This window comes from Columba livia, chromosome 17, assembly GCF_036013475.1.
Source record: "Columba livia isolate bColLiv1 breed racing homer chromosome 17, bColLiv1.pat.W.v2, whole genome shotgun sequence".
NCBI classification, from domain to species: domain Eukaryota; kingdom Metazoa; phylum Chordata; class Aves; order Columbiformes; family Columbidae; genus Columba; species Columba livia.
Window position 1 is genome coordinate 4,845,359 of NC_088618.1, and position 21,682 is coordinate 4,867,040.

A 21,682-nucleotide genomic window follows, 5' to 3' on the forward strand; every position below is an offset into this window, starting at 1 on the left:
CAGCGACACCACTGCGTTAACAAATGGAGCTTTTGCAGTCTACTTTAAAAAACACATTTTAGTATAAATACTATATTTATTAAATATCTTTACAATTCATTTAAATGTATTTACAGAACTATTCCTGCATAAGTTATACCTCAGACATGAAATTCACATAATTGCCTCTTAGGTAAGCATAGATGATAGTCTCATTTTAACAACAACAAAAAAGCATCCTCATTAGATACAGACTCAAATTTGCTTCATTAGTTCAGCTATCTTTGTAAGACACCACTTCATACAGCCACTTTCCACACACACAGTCTGATTTTCCCCTGGAGAAAGGACACCCATCACCGAGAGATGGGGATTCCATCACAAAACCCTTCCCATCTTTGCCAGACCTTCCCCTCTCCCTTCTCCTTGACTCAGTCCTAACTGTCTGGTCCCAAAATCTGGGTTTAGTTTTGTTTTCCAGCCACACCTTCTTCATAACCCCCAAAAAGTACATTTAGAGGGCAACTGTATGTTGCGGGTCTCCCAAAGATAGCCGAAGTAGCAAGAAACCACAGAGTTTTTCCAATTCACCACATTTTAGCCCTGTTTTACCCAAATACCAGTAACGCTGCTGCAGGAATCCCAACCCCTGCCAGTGCCGGGACATTATGTGGTTACTGGTGTAGAAAACTCTTCCTTCAGATCCCAAACCCGCTCCCGATAACAGGCTGAGCAGCAGCCTGCGCTCCGCTCCCCACCCCGCGTCACAGAACACCTTCCTTGAACCCTCCTCTCGTGAATAGTCCCAATATTCTAAAATTCCTAGGAAGTGTTACTGCTTCATGCATCGTTTAACATTATTTTGATAGTATGGGCCCTGTCATTTCCTTTTCCAAAAAATTCATTGTGCGCAGACAGCTTAAGTTCATAGGAAGAAATTAAGTTTGATATGTTTAGAGTGCACATCTTAAAAAAAAAAAACAACAGCGAAACAAAACCAAAACCAATCAAGCATGTGATAAAAATATCAATTCTTTATAATACAGTATTGCTTTATAAACAGATGGAAAAGCTATAAGCTTTACTGGTCTTTGGTGTGTCCAGTGAGGGATAAACTCATGATTTGTAAATCAAAATCCAAATTTGTTCTTTGTTAAAAACAAAACAAAATCCCGACGCGATATGAGGCGAACGGCTCCAAGGGCTCTAAGAGCGCGCGGCTCAGCACCGGCCGGGCAGCCGAGTCCCTCCGCTCGGGGATGCCAGACCCCGGCTGAGCCGCGTACGGCGCGGGCGACACCTCACACAGGGGTAAGCGCCTTCGCCGTCCTCTGTACCCGCCCCATATACGTCTCAATGTATAGATCTAGAAAGCAGGGGGGGAAATACCAAGGGTTAGGGACGAGCGTGCAGAGGGCGAGGGGTCAGAGCGCAGCACAGCCCCGGTCTGCGGGGAATCGGCGTAAGGGAAGTTCGAGGGAAAGAATAATTGATCAAATCTGCTCTAATTGAGAAGCGTGAGAGTAAATACTGAAGAATAAAATGTAAAGACACCCAGATTTGAGAGGGGAACCTCCCTCCCAAATGCTAGAAACAAAGCCCTGTACTGCAGCGTGATACATTCCTCCCAACGAGACAGCTACAAACAGCTTGTTCAATTTTAAAATACAACGAGGACTGACGATTTGTGCAAAGTTATTCCACCACTCACTGTTCCATGGATGGCAAAACTAATTAATTTTTCTTCATTAATATAATCCTCCCCGTACCCTCACCAAAATAGTATTTTGGTCAAGTTAGGGTAGTTAAGGCATTTTGACGAGTAATTACAAGGTGATTTAAAATAGATAGCTAACATGATGCCAATTTAGGAATAGCAGATAAATTACCAAAGAGCTTCCAAATTAATCGCTTATTATAAATGAAATGCCTGTTACAAGCATGATGCATTGAAATATAGTAAAATGACATGTACATGGTACATGTTAAATGATCTTAAATAAAAGCTTGACATAGTTACGCAAATATACAGTACAAGTCCACAAAAAATTCTTTAAACAAGTTGAGGTAACCTCAAACTTAAACAGTTTTAATACAATAAACCAGGTAGTAAAAATCTCCTTTTGAGAGCAGGTAAGATTACTTACTGACCAAGTTTAACTGCACTCACCTAAACAGCAACATTACCCGACTTTTTATATATAAAAACATGGCTTTAATTTATTTCTACATACTTTTCTACCAGCAAAAAAGTTAATGAAAAACTGACCAAAAATATATATATCTTTACAGCTATCAGCTTTTTGTATGAACCTCGGGAAAGAAAAAGGAAAGCTTGCTGGAAGAGGGGCAACGAATGCGAGCTACTGTCATCCAAAAGGAAATGTAATATTGCAAAGTGGCTGTTAGGTGACTGTAAACATCATTAAGGTTCATTCCAAAAACCCTACACTTTAGTTATTGAAATGTAAATTTTGCTGATTATTCATTAATAGTTTCATTTCTGTACTTACTGCTGCTGCCACAGCATAAGCAGAGGTGTTTGGTTGAGTCGGAAAGAGAAGGATCGACTGGACTTAAACTGGTGCAGCATATTCTGTTCTACATAAGCGAGAATGACAATTATTAACACAAATTATGTTTCGTTAACAACAGAATTCGCTACCAAAAGTGAAGACGTTGAGAGCTGAGGATGATCTGTTCTTTGTGCAACCTCCCACTGTAGCATTTATGCCGTATCATCCGCGCTGGTGAAATGGGTTAAAATGCTGAAAGGACCTCAATTTTGGCCAGCTCGGCTTTTTGAGACTGAGTTACAATTTTTGTTTTAAAAAAAATAATAATTATTATTATCCACAGCCAAAACATCCAGAGACCAGGCCCATTATGGACGAATGATCTGCAGAACTTTGAAGATCACAGTTAAGCACCTGAAATCACAAAACACATTTGCATCCATATAACTTGAATTATGTTTTTTGAAATTTCGTACTAGAAAAGGCTCCTAGACTGACACCATGTATGGCAAGAGCAGAATGTTTACAGCAGTTATAAACCTCCTGAAAACTGGAGCTTAGAAACACGAAACCTCAGCTACCACTGTAACAAGACTATGCTTATGAAACTGTGTTCTGTAACATACCCTTAATGAAGAGTGAACGTTTCTAGTAAATAGAGTAATATGCCCCTTTGCAGAGGTTTTACCTATTGAATCTAGTTTGAAAGATGCTAAACCAATTCTACTCCTTGGAAAGTCACATTTCAAACGCAGTAACAATGTGGGATTGATCCTCCCCCCTTTAAGGACGAGGACTAAGCTCTGAAAGACATGCTTCGAGCCTCGAGCTTCTTTATTTCTGGCTGGCAAAGCCCGGCGTACTAGAGTGGTTCTCAACAGGGACGTCAGTTGTGTCTCAAGACGGGCAACAAGCTGGAGAACTGGCTGCCGAGATCGGCTGCGAAGGACGAAAGCAAATCCTGCCAGCAGGAAACCGTACGGGTGAAGCTGGGAGCTCGGGGACAACAAAAACGTCAGAACCTGACGCTCCGGGCAGATCAGTCTGTGTACTCGGCTACAATCGAAAGAAGGACGGTGATGTCGTCTGGTTTTCCCCCTGCAATACAAGAAAAATACAATTATTTCATCAAAGCACAGTGGGTCACCACCCTCTAGCCCGTGACATCCCCCACAGAAAGCTCTTCAAAAAAATAGTTCAAATATCCAAAAAGTGGTTTGTGTAGAACTCTGCTTCCTCCTTTCCAAAATGCAACTGAGGGTAACAGTGACATTTAACACCACAAAAAACATCCTCCTTTTAACCTGTAGCAAGAGCACAGACCAGTAGAAGGAGTAAGAACCTTGAACGCTCAGCTGGTAGAGCAAAGCCTGATTTCTAGCAGACTATGTATTTATTTAACACACACAAAAAACCCTGACATTGCTTTGTTAAACACAATCTGCTCAGGAATTTCTACTGCAACTCAAACACCTCTCCAGCACCTGCTCCAGCTCTGTACCACCGCCAATCTTCCTAAAAGCTACTTAACATTTTTCATAGTCACTTCTCAAACCTCAGTGAGAGCAACACACTCAAATCCCAGAGAAACAGACATGTTGTTACGCAGGAGCCACACCAGCGCGTTGAACTCTGTATCTCACGATACAGAGATAATGTATTTACTAGCAAAATTGTGTTTATTAAAAAAGAAAGAGAAAGGTGTTTGACAGGACTCTGAACTCTGCCAGGTGTACTTTCTAGAGCATAGGAAATAGAACCGGAGAGGTCAGGACAGGAATGCGAATGGTACAAGGGTCAGAAATTTGAACACACAAAACAAACCACAACGACACCAAAGAGCGGGCAGCTCAACCAAAAAGCATCAATAACAGAAAACCTAAAAATAAAAATATCATAATAATAAAAAACCCCACACCACAACACACCCAGCCCACCACCCAAGTCCAAGGAACGAGTCGAGCACAGTTTCCCTAAGAGGCTGCAAACTTGTGTCGCGCAGGACTCCTGGGGCAGGATTGGACATATTAGGATTTAAAATACAGAAAATCAGCATGCTGCGTTCTCTGCGTTCCAGCCGCTTCCCCACAGGAGGCTGCTGATCGCCCAGGAATGACCCACATCAGGAGCCGGCGTCCTTGCCAAACGCAGCGCATGAGCTCAGCGCTCCGCTGCCAACCGCGTCTCTTACCGCCCTGTTTTCCTATCAGGGTTTGGAACGACAGAACTTCACTTTGCTGAAGGTTTCTCAAAGATAGCAGGAGTGGGAGGGGAAAAGAACAATTCTTACCTCTCACATTCAATCCATTGTCACACGCAAACTGTGCAAACGGCGACATGTAAGTGGGATCATACGCCAGCTCGTGAGCTTGCTCAGCGATGCTTCTCGCAGTCTGCTGTATGCTCTCATAGTTGGAGTTCTAAATGAACAAGGAAAAGAGGTTATTCTTACCAGAAAGTCTACCGGTAGCTGTTTTGCTGATGTGTGCCAGCACCTTCACTTCCAAGGAGAACACCCACGATCTTTTAGATTTTGTAAATTTGGGTTAGAACTGCACAGCTTCACAGAGTCCAGACCTGTACTGCCTACCAGCAGCAACGAGACTGGGGTTTGGAGGACTTCTAGAATTTAGAAGCTTAGACGACTGATACCCCAAATAGACTAAACCTGACGGAAACAGGATATCTGACAGCGACACCAGCAGCTCTCACTGACAGAACCAGCCTTTCCTCACAAGCAGGATCTGTGGAGGTAATTACGTTTTACCTTGAATGGGAAGTTTCACTTCTCTGACCCTCTTACCCAAATCAACACACGTGCAGGTGGGGAGAAGGGGCACTCCAAAAGTTAGATGAGAAAAAAAATTATCAAGCACAAAAACCTTCTATAAACTACATTTTAAGAGCCTTTTTTTTCCTCCTGTTTCAGTAACTCTGCTGCTTTACTCCAAGACTTTTCGTACTCAAGCCAACACGACACAACCACCACCGCTCTTTTTGTTTGTAATTATTTTGAAATGCCTCATCGCTTCAAGAGTCTTCCTTGCACTTTGGGGAATTAACAGGCATTTACATGATTAACTTTTGGCTCAGCTCACGGGGAACTTTCACAAACACGCCAAAAGGTGGAGCTCAACTTTTTCCACTGGGAATTCCATCTCCAGTGTCCACCCAGGGGAAGCTCAGACAGGGCAGGAGCCACAGCCCTGCGGGTTGGTGACCAGGCCCTTCCATACATCGCTGATACATCTTTGGTGCCGTCACCACCTTTGCTGACCAAACTACACCGTCTGTGACAGCTTGTGCCGCGGTACCATCACATTTTCCACATCCTCATATTCTACACTCCTCAATTTCAGACCTGAATGTTGCCCTGAGGGGAGGGTTACAGTGGGGACTGCAGGGAGGGAAACCAAGCGCCTGCCCGTGGGACACGTTTTCTGCACGGACCCATTCTCTGACACCACCTTTCAGTTACGTAGCTGCAGGATAAGAGCAGGCAAAATTTTTTAAAAGCGCATTATAATTCTACATGTTAATCTTATTTGCATTTGGTAACATCAAAATAGTTTCCTCAGGGAGGTTATGCATATTGACACCTCCTAAGTATACTTTCCTTTCTGCAAGTAAATAGCCTCAAGCTAAATGCTCTCATCCAAATTAAAATATTTTAATGGATTTTTACTATTTAAAGAGAACATCTGTGTTCAACTAACCTGGAAAAATTGCCAGGAAAGTGTTTTTCAGGACATTAAAGACTTTCAAGCACACACAAGCTACAATTCAGAGAACCCACTCTCCTTTAGAATTACTGTTTTCTAAGTCTGGAGAGAAACTTCAAATGGTTTTTAAGTATACAGCTCACACCCTCAAATAACCCATAGAATGCTGTATTTTCATATATATCATGTAGAACATGCAAGTACAGATAAAATACAAGGAGCAGGCTGGGTGCGGAGGCAAGAGCCGGTGCCTGGGGGTCAGTGTCCCCTTCTACTGCTGACATGTGGAATTAAGTGACAAGTCTCTATTTGTGGTGGGTCTTTTATATAAAATACCAAAGTTATTTGCATAAAAAGTAATGGTAGCAACCACGAGGGATAACTAGCGCAAAAGATGTGAGAGATTCACAATACACACAACCAACCTTGAGCTTTTTTAACTCCTGCAGGATCATGTAGTCAGGCATGTTGTCAAACAGTCCGTCTGTTGCAGTCAAAATGATGTCTCCGAGTTGGACGTCAAAAGAAGTGCTATCAGCAGCATCAGGGCTGTGGACGTGACAGATTTGTTAACAACAGGGACTCCAGCTTTCACTAAAACACCAAGAAATGTCAAACTAGCACATCAACAGCTTTTTTTAATTCACTACTGTTCCATGTTTTTCTGCAAAAGAAAGAAATAATCACTAACTGTGGAGTTTTTGCACCAGGACAGCTTGTCAGGGAAGCTACAACAGAAGAGCTGTGATTGCAAACAGGTAAATGCTACAGCTATTACACAAAGGATTTGCATTTAAAATTCCCAGATGAACAATCCTGCCATCTAATCTGCTTCACAACTGTATTGCCATGGAAACCATTAAGCAGAATGGCAGCTCAGGGCATCCTTCTCAGCTTCAGTATGTAAAAGAGCAATACTTGAAAGGACAATTCGTAATAGGAATGGCCAAAACACTCAGGGATTCCGAATGACTTTCTAATGCAACGGAATATGAAACATGTCTGGAAATCGCTACCAGGAGACCACAGCCGGTTGGTCTACTTATGTCTAATATATTACACAATATCGCAAGGAGAAAAATATCCATTTTGGTCATGAATATTGCTGCAAAATCTGATTCTCAGAAGCAGCATAATGTCAAACCCTTCCTTTTTTAAGATTCTTCAGGGGTCTTTAAAAGGGAGAAAGCGCTGCATCCCATGCCATTTGGCTGTGTCAAACAGCAGAAAGCTGCTTTGCTCAACTGATTTGTAGTTTTGGGAAGGTTAATGGAGCAAATAGTGCTCGTCTATTCCCATATGTAGCCAAATTTAACATTTAACTCAGACAACAAATTAAAAAAAACGTACTGGAGAAGCATTTAGACAACACATGAGTACTAATTAACGTCAAGAACAGTGCAGAAACTAGCCAGAAAGCTATAATCATGATTCAGAACTGAAGTGTGGGAGCTCATTTATCTTGTGCTTTCCTTGTGTGATGACTCAGATTACTTTGCTTTCTTGACTTCCACTGGACATTATCGATTATTCTTGTGCTTTTTGGGTTTTTGTGTTCTCATGGATGACACAGAATCTTAGTCTAATAAAGAGGTGAGATTATTTAATGCTTTAGTTTAAGAGTTCTGCCCTGGCTTCCCCTCTGCAGTCTTATGATGAAGAAATAAAACCACATGTGAGAATGGTCAGGAGTTTCAACAAATTAACCAACACTCAGATACTTATTGCACTCCCTGGATACTTTGGTCACTCTGAAGATCCCTTTATCGTCTGCCTGTATTCAGAACGGGCATATCACTTCAATGAATCCATAATCATTCATTTGACAGCTGTGTTTTAATACATATTTGAAACCTGATTTTTTTTTCCCCAATATTTTATTTTACTCACAAAGTCAGAGGATGGATCAGCCTGACATTCTTTGGGGAAAACACAAGTACAAGTCTGCCTTTGAATCGAGTCATTTCTGTGAACAGATTGTCCTTTCCTAATACTCTCATTTCCCAGCTTGATGTTCCGCCAAAGAGTTTTTTTTCTGCTCGTTTTGCTCAAATACAATATGCTGCGGGAAACACAGCTATTGGGAAACACAAGTTACAGTCACATGTCCCTCTGCTTTATTCTTCAAGTACTTGCTACTTCACTGCCAAAACATCTAAATTAGCGTACTCCAAACAGCCCCAGGAGAGCACAGACAGGGACTGGGGATGAAAGCTGCTGATAAGAGCGGGATGACCAGTGCGCAGACCAGCCACAGCGTCGCTGCAGCAGCCTTATGGCGTAACGTCTTCCCACGGGTCACAACACGCCTTGTGCGCGCCACAGACTACGGGAATACACCGTCACGAATGAATAATCATTAGCCCGATAAACGAACTGTGCAACATACAAAATTTGTTACATACAAGGTGAGAAACGTTTGCATTACCTAAAGATGGGAGCTGGGTATAAGACCCTTTGATTGGGCACATGGTTAAATACACCGCACTATACAGAGAGCACTGCAGCAGCAACACCGCAGCCTTCTGGGAGCTGATCACACAGGCAGATTAAAAATTTAAGACCCTCTCCCATCTTACCTGTCACTTAAGACAACTCCTTCTGCTTCTGGTGGAGCTATCGACAGTTGGAACGGAGTGTTGAAGTAATGCTGTTGCTCATCGGATCGATGTACTACTTCTCCTCCTCTCACTACCAAAAATCCAGAATCTCCCAAGTTGGCTGTATGTAAACGGTGACTTGTTCTGTCCAGAACGACTATGCAGGCTGTACTGCTTCCTGTGAGCAAACAGAACGGGGAAATGGAGTCACCCTTACAGAAACTCTTTATTCTTTCACCAATTTGATTCATAGTCCAATTCTTCAAATATTTATCACAGCTTACAAATCAGGAGAAATGGAAATACTCAACACCATACACTAAAACCAGCAAAATGCTAGAAATCTTTGCAAGACGAACTATGATTTTTTTTTATAGAACTCACTTCTCCTGCTTTGATTTTGGCAAACACATTATGCTGACAAATACCTGTTTTGTTCCACTTTATTTACAGTTTTCCACCCCAACATATGTCAGCACATTCTGCTATAGGACTGGATTTACAGAAGTCACATAAAATACTGAAATTCCAAAATCATTGAGATAATAGAATTCTAGCAGCATCCATACAATGGTAGGTGCTCTCCACACAGTTTCACTCATCAGCTGTAAATAAACCACACCCAGTAAAGAACTGCTTGCAATTAAGGATTAGGTATAATTGCATTTCTCTTGTCAGAACATTAACATGTTTTTCTTCATAGTACGGCTCTGCAGAGCTTCCTTCGTGTGTAACAAAACAATAATCCTGTCGCATCTTCAGGATACTAATTTCACAAGCTTAAAGAAAACATGTTTCAGAGACAAATACTATTCCAGATTAAAGTCAGACAGAATTGAAATGTACCAACTTGTCAACCATGCTCAGAACTATCCCAGCCATGCTTGAGGGCACTGAGGAATTCTTGATTCATTCACTGGGAAGCAGCCACCAACTGTTCTTGGTTGCAAGCCACAAAAATAGCTGTATTGCAAAGATACCCATCCACACACTAACTCCTTCCCAGCGAGCAGCAAGCACTTAATTTCTGCAAATAGGGCAGCACATCCACCAAGAGAACTTTCACTTCTGAAGAGGGTGAAATACAGCTAAAGCATTTCTCCTGCCTCTTAACATAATCCCCCACATCACCAGCTGGTGAATAGTCTTCATCTTCCATCCTAACGCTCTTCCAGCAGGAGTTTCCAATCACAGCTACACGTTGGACAGGCCACAAGCTCGCAATGAGCTGAACTTACAATCAGGCTTGCAGTGCAGAAATCCAGCTGGCTCTAGGCATCGCCTATTCCAGATGCTTCCCTTTCTAATACAGGGAGTTCCCTGCAATACACTTGCACTTAATTTGTTCTCTACTGAATATATAGAACCTTCTCCACTTTTAGTCAACGGAAAGTCCAAGCAGTATCTTATGAAAAACTCAGATTTTATATGTGACAGCACCCAATATTGTTCTGCAATAGAAGAACAGCATTTAAATAAACCACATAGTTTCCTCCCACTTTGGTTTTATTTTGAAATATTTGCTAGATTCAATTCTGATGAACTAAGTGTCAAGAATTAATGCACAACGGCAAGGAAAAGTTATTGCCTAATGAATCCTCCTTAATGAAGTTCTCTCCTTCCACTCTATTTTAAATAAACTCTAAATGCTCATGGCTGTGATAATTCCAGGGTTTTATTTCTCCTTCTAAAAATACTGTTCTCAGTTAAAGGAGAAACACTAAGGATCATTAGTTTCAAATTCTAACTCTATTAGCAGAGTGTAACTAGGAGGCCATGTGTGGAATGCAGATCTTGTGACTCAGCATACGCCGCTTTTCAGAATTCGAAAGGTCAAGCCTAGCAGAGCTGCCTCCGTCTACAAAGCCATGGCCAGAGCTCTCACCAGCAGCCCACTTTGTAGATCACTTACAGCTACATCTGCTTCGTGCAAATAAGCACTACTAAACACAAAATCCTAATGTCATTACCGACCACTGCTATTTTAGTGGTACTTAAGGTCACTTCTGAGGTTTGAACCTATTCTTTAGGCATATAATGCGAGAACATCTGTTCCGAAGCTCAGCAGGCAAGTTAAATATAGCTTACACAGCGCTCCACTGGCACCCAAGTTTAAGGTCAGGTGAGAAGCATGCGTATCACGCAGGGGAACACTTCCTTGGTGCAAAAGAGGTCACACGCCCTTTAGAAAAGCATTCTGGTTTCAAGGTTGTCAGCTGAGGGCAAATGTTGCCTCTCTATCTGCTCAGCACTCCCGAGGCAGCTGGATGCCCTGTCTGAAATCACCTTTGATCTAGAAGACGCTAACCATCTACTTGAGTTTGCTTTCAAAAAAAATACCTGTAATGAAGCCCCCCCAAGAACTATAAAACTAATATGGCACCAGCGATTGTATGATATAAACTACTTAAGTCAACCACTTAAGTTCACTGGACATAAAAGGCAACAGGAGCAGTAAGGCAAGGAATGAGCAAACTGCATCCAATTATCGTCAGAAAATATTTCTGCCTGCATAGTTTAAGCAAAGAGCCACAAGCAACCATTAAGAGTTTTCAGCGGAGAACAGTTATTTACACATACATAACAGAGAGAAGGAGCGCACAAGCCATAGCGTGTTCTACTGCTGAACTCATCTTGCAAACTCTCTGCGAGCACTGATGAATTACCACCCTTCACACCGTAAGGCTGTTTGCCTTTTCTAAGGTACAAATACACACACACAAACATTCCCTGCATTACTGAATGAATCAAGACAGTTTTTAAACATGCAAAAGAAAATAAGTATGCTATCAAGGCAACTACATTTCTACGTTTTTTGGTTAAGATAACTGCCTGTAAATTTGATGTAGAAGCTGATGACAGGTTTAAGCAACCTTGACTGAGTATATGTCCTAGATAACATACAACACAGATCCACTTTATATATTTTTGCTCTCTTACCAAGCAAAGGTACTTTGTTCTGCAGCAGCTCACAATAACCTGCGGTGAGAATCCCAACAGGATTACTTGGTACAAACCGTCCTTCTTTTACTAAACGTTCACATGTTCGCATTAGAGTCCCTGAGAACTGCGAAGGGTCAACCCCATAGTCTCTCCAGCCACCTACACCATCTGCTACCCCTAGAAGAAAACAGAGAACAAGATTTATATGAACAGAAATAGCTTTCAAAACAATGCTTTTAGTTTTTTACATCGCTTATGATACTCAGTAACTGAAAAGTAGGACACAGCCCCTGCGTGAAAAACATTTTTGATTAAGAAAAAAAATTTCCGAGCATTTATAACATACATTCTGACATCAGCTCATAGACAAATCTCTAAATAGAATCTGAATTGCTGAAGAGAAGGTAAAAGTCTAATGCTGAGAACTCTGAGGAGGCTGATCTCATTTGAGAACAGCTAATGAGGAATTTGGGGGGGAAGGAGGAGGATTCAATCACATTAACCTTTGATTAGCCCATTAAAAAGGAAGAAGAGTTTTTATTAGTTTTAAATATAAAGGTTAAGACTTTAAGTAGGAGAGAAAAGACAAAGAAACTCTTCCCCACTGAGTTTTTTCTCAAGCTACCAGCTCACATGAAGGATGATGCTTTCTATCTGGTAATATCAACTCCTGTAGAAAACAACCTCCCATTTTAAAGTGTGTTCAAAAACCCATGAAACCAAGACAATGCTTGGACCTACCCATGCAAGGATAGTTTGTCACTTACAGCTTCAGCCAAGCAAGGGAATTAAAACTGACTGTGATCCAGTCAATTTTCATTTGGTTATTCAAAACAACCTCGACAGCAGAAAATTAGACCCATTCTGCAAAGCTTGGGAAGCTTCTGCGCAACTACGGAGCCAAACAGTGAAGGCTCACATAGAAAACAGGGGTGGTCAGAGGAAGATATTCTGCTGCCCATTTGGTATTTTGAACTTCCTCAATTGGCTTTAATGATAAAATACCCAATGAAGGTATTACTTATGAGATAAAAGTATTTCTACTTGGAAATTTTTCCAAAAACCTTTTTGATCCTCAGCATGTAAGGGAGTAAGCGCTCCAAGCACAGGTCTCTGTAACACGATAAAGCTAAAATACTATATTCATGATAAAAACACAAAGAGCTGATTTCAGAGCTCAGATTGTGCTGAAGAACAGCAACCTCCTCGGGAAAAAATGTCACTATTAGCAAAGCCATGAAAATTTGACCAAGAAGGTAAACCCAAGTTTGCTTCATCTACAAACGCCCTTCACACCGGACATCATCTGAAACTGAGACGGAAGGTTTAGAGTTGACCTTGGCACGAACTATAATCTGACAGGAGGTTATAGCCAGATTCTGAACAGCCTATCAACATTAATCAGATTTCTCCCAAAAATAGTGCACAACCTTTTAGACACCTGCTTTGTCTGTTTGCTTTCTTAGAAGAATGCTAAAGGAAGGTGGATCCCTGTATTTGTCTCTTCGGAGCAGACCCTGGGGAGCAGCCCATGCAAAAGCCAGCCCAGCATTCTCAGAAATGCCTTTTCTAGCTTTTTCAAGAACAAACCAATCCTCTGGGCTACAGGTCTCACAACTTCAGGTTAATGCTGCATTAACCCTTTGCTTTCTGCTGCCACGCAGACAAGTCTAGAATAAGAGATTACTACCAAAAAGTTCTAGATCTAGAACTTGAAACTAAACTTCAGTTGGGATGATGATACTTGCTTTACATGAAGTTACCAGATAAGTGGCTTTTTTTTCCCATTTAAGATGAACAATCCAGATGTGCTTTTGCGAGCTGAATACAGCACTGTTTCACCAACAACAGGGTTAATGCAAGGAAAAGATGGTGTTTGACAAGTACTGTCCAAAGCTTTTGGCTCTGACGGTGGTTACAAAACAAGCTCATCAGAAGTTAGGGAGTTCCCTCAAGCCATCAGTAAAGCCCTTTTTCTCGTTAGTCTTCTAGGGAAATATTGAAACAGAAACACTACAGCATTAGTATACAGTACATGAAAGCCATCATGGCAAACACCTAATAAGGTTAATTATCAAAAGCTATTTCAATTCTTTAAGCAAAAATAGGACTATGGCACCTGATTTTCTCTGCTCACTTCTTACTCCAGGCAGGGAATCTGTAATCATGGCAGCTCACTTCACGCTCTACCCTGAGCCTGTCTGCTTTTTGCAAGCTATAAATGGCTTTAAGTCCATTCTGCCAGTGCCTTCCAAAACAATCACCCTCTAATTCCCAAGCAGGTGATCTGACTTTGCTTTGTACCCTCCTTACGAGAACAGGAGGGTCATGTGTTCCTTCTCCATCGCTGGCACAGAGGCAAACGAGACTGTCGCACGCATGAGCAGGAGAAGATTCTTACATTCCCTAAAATCTTTAGCTGTCCTGTCCCACCTTCAGAATAGTTCTAAAATAAAAACGGTATCTTTGCAGTCTTATGGGAAAGGAACCTGTGATTTTAAAACAGATTGAATAAACTGCTACTGAAATAGGTGCAAAGTAAAGGAGAATAAAGTTTTCTTAAACTTTGTGGTATTTGATATAGCAAACAAGGAACAAAACTATTTGTGAGGTATCTCAGACTCCAAAAGTGGCAAGAACTGAAAATCCAACTCATAAAAATGGACTAGGTTTTACGTAATAGCACACTTTCCCCCATCACCAAAAGAAAACTCAAAGGTACTGCTATTGGCAGTATCACCGCCAAGGAATAATGCCAAGTTCTATTCATATTCATATTATATTTTCATCTGAGACCAAAAAAAAACTTATAAATATTCAAAATAACTACTGTTTTAACAAGTGCAAAAGATTACTCAGGTTTTTATTTTCTTAGATTTCACCATAAAACGTTCAATATCGTCTTCCAGCATCCACCATTTAACTTAAAACAACTATCTTACAGAATAGAAATCACAGGACATTCAAGATAAACTGCATGGCTGAGAAGAGCTGCCAAAACTGAACTGTACACGGTCCTCCATTTTTTTCTAAGCTATACAATAAATCAGTACATTTTATAGGAAGAATATTTCTTTGGATATTCCCTGTTCAGGACTATGCAGAAATTACACAAAAGTCCATGGGACACAGTGAAATGCCTGTGGCCAGATGAACAATCACTGTAAATAAAGCAATTGAAAATTTCACAACAAATTACTTCAAAAGCCTAAATGCTTCTCAAGTATTTTACTATATCATGGAGCCCTTTCAGAATCTTTGAGAGTTAACCCTCCACTCCATTGCCTTCTGCTGGAAAACACACAAATACTACTGCCAGATTAAATACTTGCAGCATGTGTCAGCCCAAAAACTGGCTCTAACTTCTTTAAGATTAAGCATATCAAGATCTTCAAGAGGGAGACAGTTATAATGAAGTTTCAAGACGAAGCACAAGGGAGTGATGCCGCAGCACTGACACCGAGCGAGTGAAGACACTGGCACTGAAACTTGTTAAAATGTATTTCAAAATGCTACAAGCGCCTGGGATAAAATACCACTTGAAATGCAAACGCGCAGTTGTTTTGCCTGCCAGCACGCAAGGTTAACTGCAGGAGCCCAGGGAAAGCCAGTGCCAAGATTTGTAATATGTGCTTTTCAGCGCACACTTTTTAAAGTCAGATCCAGATGTTCTATCTAGTTCAGAGCAAATAAAAACTAAACAGGCTTAAAGTGTAGGGGGAAAAAAAGAACACAACACTAATAAAACTCTGTTGAATATAAATGAATGAGTGGAAGTTCTGGCTACCTGGCAAACTAACCTGCCCCTGGTGAGAGCCCAAAAGGATCACCCTGTCCCAAAACTCTCTCGAAAGACAGATATCGATGATATGTTGCATCAGCTAAGGATAATCATCGTGCCCAGAAGCACCAGGCAGGCACGTGTGTGCCAGCAGGAATTGCTTTTGCATTCAACCACAGCTGACTTTGTAAGACACTGCATAAATCCTACTGAACTTCAAATTTCTTGACATCCTTACCTGAACTGGCAATGAATCACTGACAAAAGATCGCCAAACGGATATATTTGTGGCTGAATTTATTTTGCATCAAATACAGAGGAAAGGCTAAAGTGGTAAAGCAGTGCAATCTGTTGCACTACACGAGTTTGAAATGCAGCACCTACTGTTTGTCAACACATCAAATTGAGATAAACTGATAAGATTTTCTGTTTCATCAGTGATGAGATTAATCACACACCTGGCCAGGTTCCCCATCCAAAGCAGGTCCCGTGCTCAGAGCCAGCGCTAACTGTCCCAGCAGCTTCACTGGCAGCGACTATGGGATCACAATGTTACAGCCAAACTAGGGCTACTTCCCCCCTTCCACGTTTTGACAAAGAAATAACCCGGTTAAATACAAATCCCTGAAGGCAGATTGTGTGTGACTGATAACTCATTACAAAACAAAAGGTTACTTATTCACAATATGCATTTTAGAAGTTACAGTAGACCTTAAACTACCTCTGCATTCAATAGAAATGTGCTGAAGAATAATTGGCCAAGTTTCTTTCCTCGTTAGAGGAACAAAAAGCAAGAGGCAAAGTGAGAGATAATGTTGAAGAACAGACTGAAGGAGAAACAAGGAACTGAAAACATTAAATTGTGCATCTACTTCCAGGAAAAAGCAGTAGTTCCTTGTATCATTTTTCAACTGCTATAGTACATGGTTCCTGAAACAGGTTTTTACCAGATAGATCTCTTACCTGTTTCGTTTAAGCCTGAGAAATTGCTCAACAGATTTTGGGAGCTACATGAGAACAATGAACTGTTATTTATCTTGGAGAGTCTTGTAAAAACTTCCTTATGTGGTTGTAAATACTTATTCTCTCAAGGTGTTGAGCAACCCTGGAACTTATTTTCGCAGTTGAACTAGTAGTGGTGTTTGGCATGTAAATGATGAAAAGGAGAGGTACTGCAGACAGACATCAGTCAAGCTGCACGGAGTTACGTACGGCCTCAACAGTCTCAGGCTCACAATGTTAATGGCGCAGATGAACCAAAGTAAACAGCTGGAGATTTTTGCAACGTTTCCTGCAACATAGGTATGATTAACACCGCACCTACTGTATTGTGTTCAGCTTTGCTTATTTCCTTCTGTGATTTCTGACAGAACCTGCTTTTCATTCCTGCCAAGATCTGCGTATAAACGGAAAACTGTTCGCTATCCACAAGTATCAATAGCACTCAAAATTAAAATTAGTGCTCAATTGCAAATTCTGATCAGAATATATTGCGTGCAATGCCCTTCCAGAAACTGTGGTAAAGATGATTAACCAGATTTCAGTTTCATTCTCAGAAAGAGAGCCACCACATTTCTAAGAGGTTACATTCAATGCTACTTCAGAACAGCTCTGCTGACATTTGCATTAGCTGCACTGACAAGAATGTCAGTGAATGTGATTCCTAATGGGAACCTTTCTCAGTAATCTGTAGTTTCTCTGCAAATGACAGTATTTATGTTATCACATTAAAAAGAAAATTTCATTTGGTCTATTACAAACCAAGACACATGATACAATATGTTTCAAATTACCGTTACTCCCTCTAAGATGTCCTTAGTTCTCTCAATAGAGTAGGTGAAAGGCTACTCCGAAGTAAGCAATGACCTACCTCCTTCAGTGTGATAAGTTGTGATAAGGCATCAATCTCTTTAATAGGTATGATACCAAATAAACCACTTAACATAGTCTTATATGACCTTCGGGCAAAGCAAGAATCCCTTCCTCCTCTAGAAATGCCTGAACAACCTTGACGTTTCACCTACAAATCCTTTTACGTTGTGTGTAGTTTACTTTTGTTGATGTCAGTGAGACTAACAATACTCCAGGGGCTTTGCAACTCGAGGTTTCCACACCTCCTACGCAGACTGCTGACAAACTTCATTTTAAAATGAAGTGCAACTCCTTTCCATTTAGAGTAGCTGCCCTACAATATCCGCAATGTCCTACAATATAAAATATTTGAAGCAGATAGAACAGCGGCCAAATTTTAACTTTGCAGTGGACAAACAGGCCCCTGCTGCCTGATAATTTTTTCCTACTACTGCTGGGGGACAGAAATAGTTTGGAAGACTAGTCAAGTCACACTGGCTACACCCAAACTTCTACCCAGCACAGACCTTGTATAAGTGATGCTGTCACGGGATGCACATTGGTTGCTGCAATGTTTCAATAATGAGTCACACAACAGCCTGGAAAATCCATAAAAAAAATAGCAAAGACACGAGGAGCCCGATAAGGCAGGAATAGGCAAAAAAATAAAAGGATTTTAAAAAATTGTGTTTTGCTCCCTATGCACTAAAAATTCCACTTGTGCTGATTATGAAAAAAAACAGAGCCGTCAGTTTCTGAAGAGTTTTGCTTTTCAACTTTGAAACACAGTATTCCTGTCCTCAAAAGCTGCAATGGCATGCATTCAGATGTGAACAAGAACATCATGCCTATGAAGCCTCAAGAAGATACCTGAATATTCTGAGGCTCTGGACAAACAACGATGACAGTGAGCATGCAGAAAGGTACAGTATAGTAAAAGCAGCAGCTAAAAGGAAATATGGGCCTGAATCATAAAGCTCTAGAGATTAACGTTAGCAGTAAAGCCATTTCCTTTTCTCAGTGATCCCAAAGGAAACACTCTGGTTTTGAGTTTCTTGTTTCTCCCTGTGCTCAGAATGGGAAGAAAACATGCAAATGTAACAAGTATATACCTGACAGAAGTAAAAATAAGAGACAAAAACTCCAAGGATTCAAGTACACCAATAGCAGGCCTTTTCAGGCCTTTAACTATGGGTTGGAAATAACAGAAAGCTCATGAAGATTCATGTTATCTTACTATGAAAAGATCAACCACAGACTAGGAGACACTGTTAAATTACCAGCCTTAAGACTATACAGTATACATATAACAAAAGAAGTGTTTAACATTCTTCTGTTTGCTATAAACACACTGCCCAGTCAACTCCTGTTTGACCTAAGAAAATGAATCCCCAAGCACTCCTGCCAAGCGGCTGGGAGTTGTTCTTTCACTGTTACACCACACCCATGTCCATCCCGCACAGGCACACTTCCCGTACGCTGGCTCGAGAAAAGACTGGCACAGAAGAATCTTCAAATTAATTACCTGGGATGGCTTTGTCACTGGTGACTACTAGGGCACACTAACTCTAAGGGATGCATTTGAAATTCACTATTCTCTAAAAGCACTCTTACTGGGGCTAAAACCACGTGAGCCTCTTCATATAAACTAGTACTGAAAAATGAAGCTTGAAAAGCAGCAGCTCAGGTCAGCAAGTTTTGTTGAGATGTAGAGTAAAGCAGGTATTGAGTCCGTACAAAATTTATGAGGGTCTTTAAAAAAACAGGTATAGAACCTCAGATTTGTGATGAGAGTAAGAGGAACTGAGGGCAGGAAAGCGCTGGTGCTGAAACTCTTTGCAGCAGCGCAGAAGAGCTGACTGAGAAAGGGAGAGCAGAGAGAGATCACAGTAGCAGAACAAGGAGAAAACGACTATGTCTGCAAGCTTAAGAACTCCAGATGAAGAAAAAGCATCAACTTAGATTGCATCAAAATTCATCCTGAGTGGTACCATTTGGAGAGTGTACAGTGATCTTGCGTTTTTAGTATGTATATTAGAAAAGCAATGAAGAACTACATGAAAACAGTTTTACAGGGGAAACAACCCACACAACAGCTTTTCTATTTAAATTATTTTCTTCTTGGTATATAAGACATCCTGGTCTGAAGCCATCTTTGCTGTTTGATCTTTAAGCAGAGTTACAATTCAGTTTGTTTTCAAGTTGCTGTGAAAATTAATGCAAACACCAACTTAGAAATGCAATTCTCTGCTGATTCCAGCAGGAAGACAAGACAAGCTGTAGATCCACATATGGTAATTACCAAATATGGCCAAAACCCCTAAACATCAGCAAATGGGTCTAAATTTACCTGCTTCCCCATGCAAAGAGTCCATCTCTAAGTAAGGGAGATTCTGCACTTCTTAGGGGCAAATACCAATCGCTCAGTTATTTATCAGTGCTGGCCCAGTATGAACTTTCAAGGCAGGCAGCCCTAGTCACATGTTAATGGAACCTTGTCCAACAGCTCATTCTACTAGGAAAAAAGTTTCTCTGGAACAAGCACAACAGAAAAGGTGCAAAGTATCTCAAATACACTGAGCAGTTTTCCACATCTTGTAAACTGTAGTATCACCCTCGTAGTAACAGCCCCCTTGAGACTCCGCAGCAACCCTGTTACCTAGCACCAAGTTCCAGCTTCCCGAAAAAATGTCTCAGCTATATTAAACAGCAACCAAGTTACAATGACAGCACCGAACTGTGAAGAATCACCAAGCGCCATCACATCATGAGACACTGCAGTGCAATGCCACCAGTTTTAAATTTAAAAAAAAAGAGGGGGGGACAGGGTGGAAGCAGGTGGGTTTTTTTATGTCAAAGTTTTGGTGGAAATTTAGTTCTGTCAGTTGGCCAAAAACTAACTCCTGCAGAGTGTCCATTAGCCAAATTCAACCTTGACTACCCAGGACAAAGGTCAAGCACTGTCAAAAGCACTGCTGCTCACAAACTGCAGAGTCCATTGATTACCTGTAATTATTCACTACTTCTAAAATTTGAGCCCTTAAGATTCATTTTGCACCACTCCAAACCAGAGCGTGTAATCAGGATAGAGCAAACACTGCGACTGAAGTCTGACATTTGAAACCAGTCTCAATGTCACTTTGCCTTTCACTTGACAAGGACACAGCACACGCTAAAATCAGGAAGTGTCTGGTTCCAATGATCCTTTATGTAGAAACGCAACATATACCGAAAGGGCGTTTTAAAGGCAAAGTGAAATGCACTACAAGGTGTTTCTCTGGCTTTCGGAGTCACTTGGCCTTACAGGCACTTACAGGTGAAACGCCAAGGCCAGGCCCAGAGCCCCCATGCCACAGGCCAGCCGAGCAAGGCAGGCGTCGTGCTGCAGCAGAGAGCACGAGTGCTTTCTTGTCAAACTAAAAAATGAGAACTCGTGCTCCTTTGTCTGCGACCAAAGCCTAAGCCTCTCCACCCCGTGCGGCTCGAGGAGGGGAGGCTGTGACACTGACACCAAAGCCACCTGGGCAGCCCGGGCAGGGCCCCGCCAGCACTTACCCAGCACATCTGCCGTCCGGTGCCGGGCCACGAAGCAGGCGTCATCCCCGTAGCACATGCCTTTCTTGAGGATGCCCTTGCGGAAATCTTTGCCAAAGCCACAGCTGGCTGTCACCAAGCTGTAGTCACGGGAGTCCGTCTGCGAGAGGCCGCCCAGGACTGCCCGGGCCACCAGCCTGCCATAGGAGAGCACCGAGAACATGGCGTGGGGCGCCCAGCAGCCCAGAGCCAGGAACGCGGGGAGCCACCGGCGCAGCCGCCTCCGGAGCTGCGAGCGCCCGCCGCAGGGAGCCAGCGTTCCCCTGCCCGCCGGCCGGCCCCGCCGCCGCTCGGCCCCTCACCCCACCCCGGGCCGCCTCGCCCCTCCGGGCCGGCTCCCGCCCTCGCCGCTCCTCACGCGCCGGCCCCTCACAGCCGGGCTCGCCGGTAGCGCCCCCGCCTTCCGCGCCACCCCGCCCCGAGCGGGGGGCTCTGCCTCCTCCCCGGCCGGCCGGCGCTGCCCCGCGAAGGCCTCCGGGCGCCCTCCCGCCGCGCCGTGGGGCGTCCCGGTCAGAGCCGGCGGTGCCCGCTGTGCCTCCCCCGCGCCCCACCGGCCGCATCCGCCATCTTCGCCGCGCGTGCTGAGGCCCCGGCGCTCGGCAAAGCGAGCGGGCGGACGGTCGGGGAGGTCAGCCCCGCCCCCCGGGCAGCGCGCCTGCGCACCAGCCAGCGGCCGCCCCTCATTGGCTCCCCGCC

The 21,682-nt window shown here is 42.6% G+C and overlaps 1 protein-coding gene across 1 annotated transcript; it reads right to left on the reverse strand.

Moving 5' to 3' along the window:
* Positions 1 to 43: 43 nt before the first annotated feature.
* PPTC7 (protein phosphatase targeting COQ7) lies at positions 44 to 21,613 on the reverse strand. Its single transcript, XM_013366782.3, has 6 exons — positions 20,948 to 21,613; positions 11,758 to 11,937; positions 8,797 to 8,995; positions 6,643 to 6,766; positions 4,786 to 4,915; positions 44 to 3,593 (listed from the first exon to the last, which is right to left on the reverse strand). Exons 1-6 carry the CDS (start codon positions 21,147 to 21,149, stop codon positions 3,535 to 3,537), a joined length of 894 nt encoding a protein of 297 aa, XP_013222236.2. The 5' UTR covers positions 21,150 to 21,613; the 3' UTR covers positions 44 to 3,534.
* Positions 21,614 to 21,682: the final 69 nt, after the last annotated feature.

What these genes read in the sequence shown, in the direction of transcription:
- PPTC7 (XM_013366782.3), bottom strand. Translation starts at nt 21,149, where the DNA reads ATGTTCTCGGTGCTCTCCTATGGCAGGCTGGTGGCCCGGGCAGTCCTG. An exon ending in GGAGTTGTCTTAAGTGACAG is followed by an intron (nt 6,767 to 8,796) that starts GTAAGATGGGAG and finishes TCACGTCCACAG; the next exon opens with CCCTGATGCTGCTGATAGCA. An exon ending in CAATGGATTGAATGTGAGAG is followed by an intron (nt 3,594 to 4,785) that starts GTAAGAATTGTT and finishes CTTGTATTGCAG; the next exon opens with GGGGAAAACCAGACGACATC.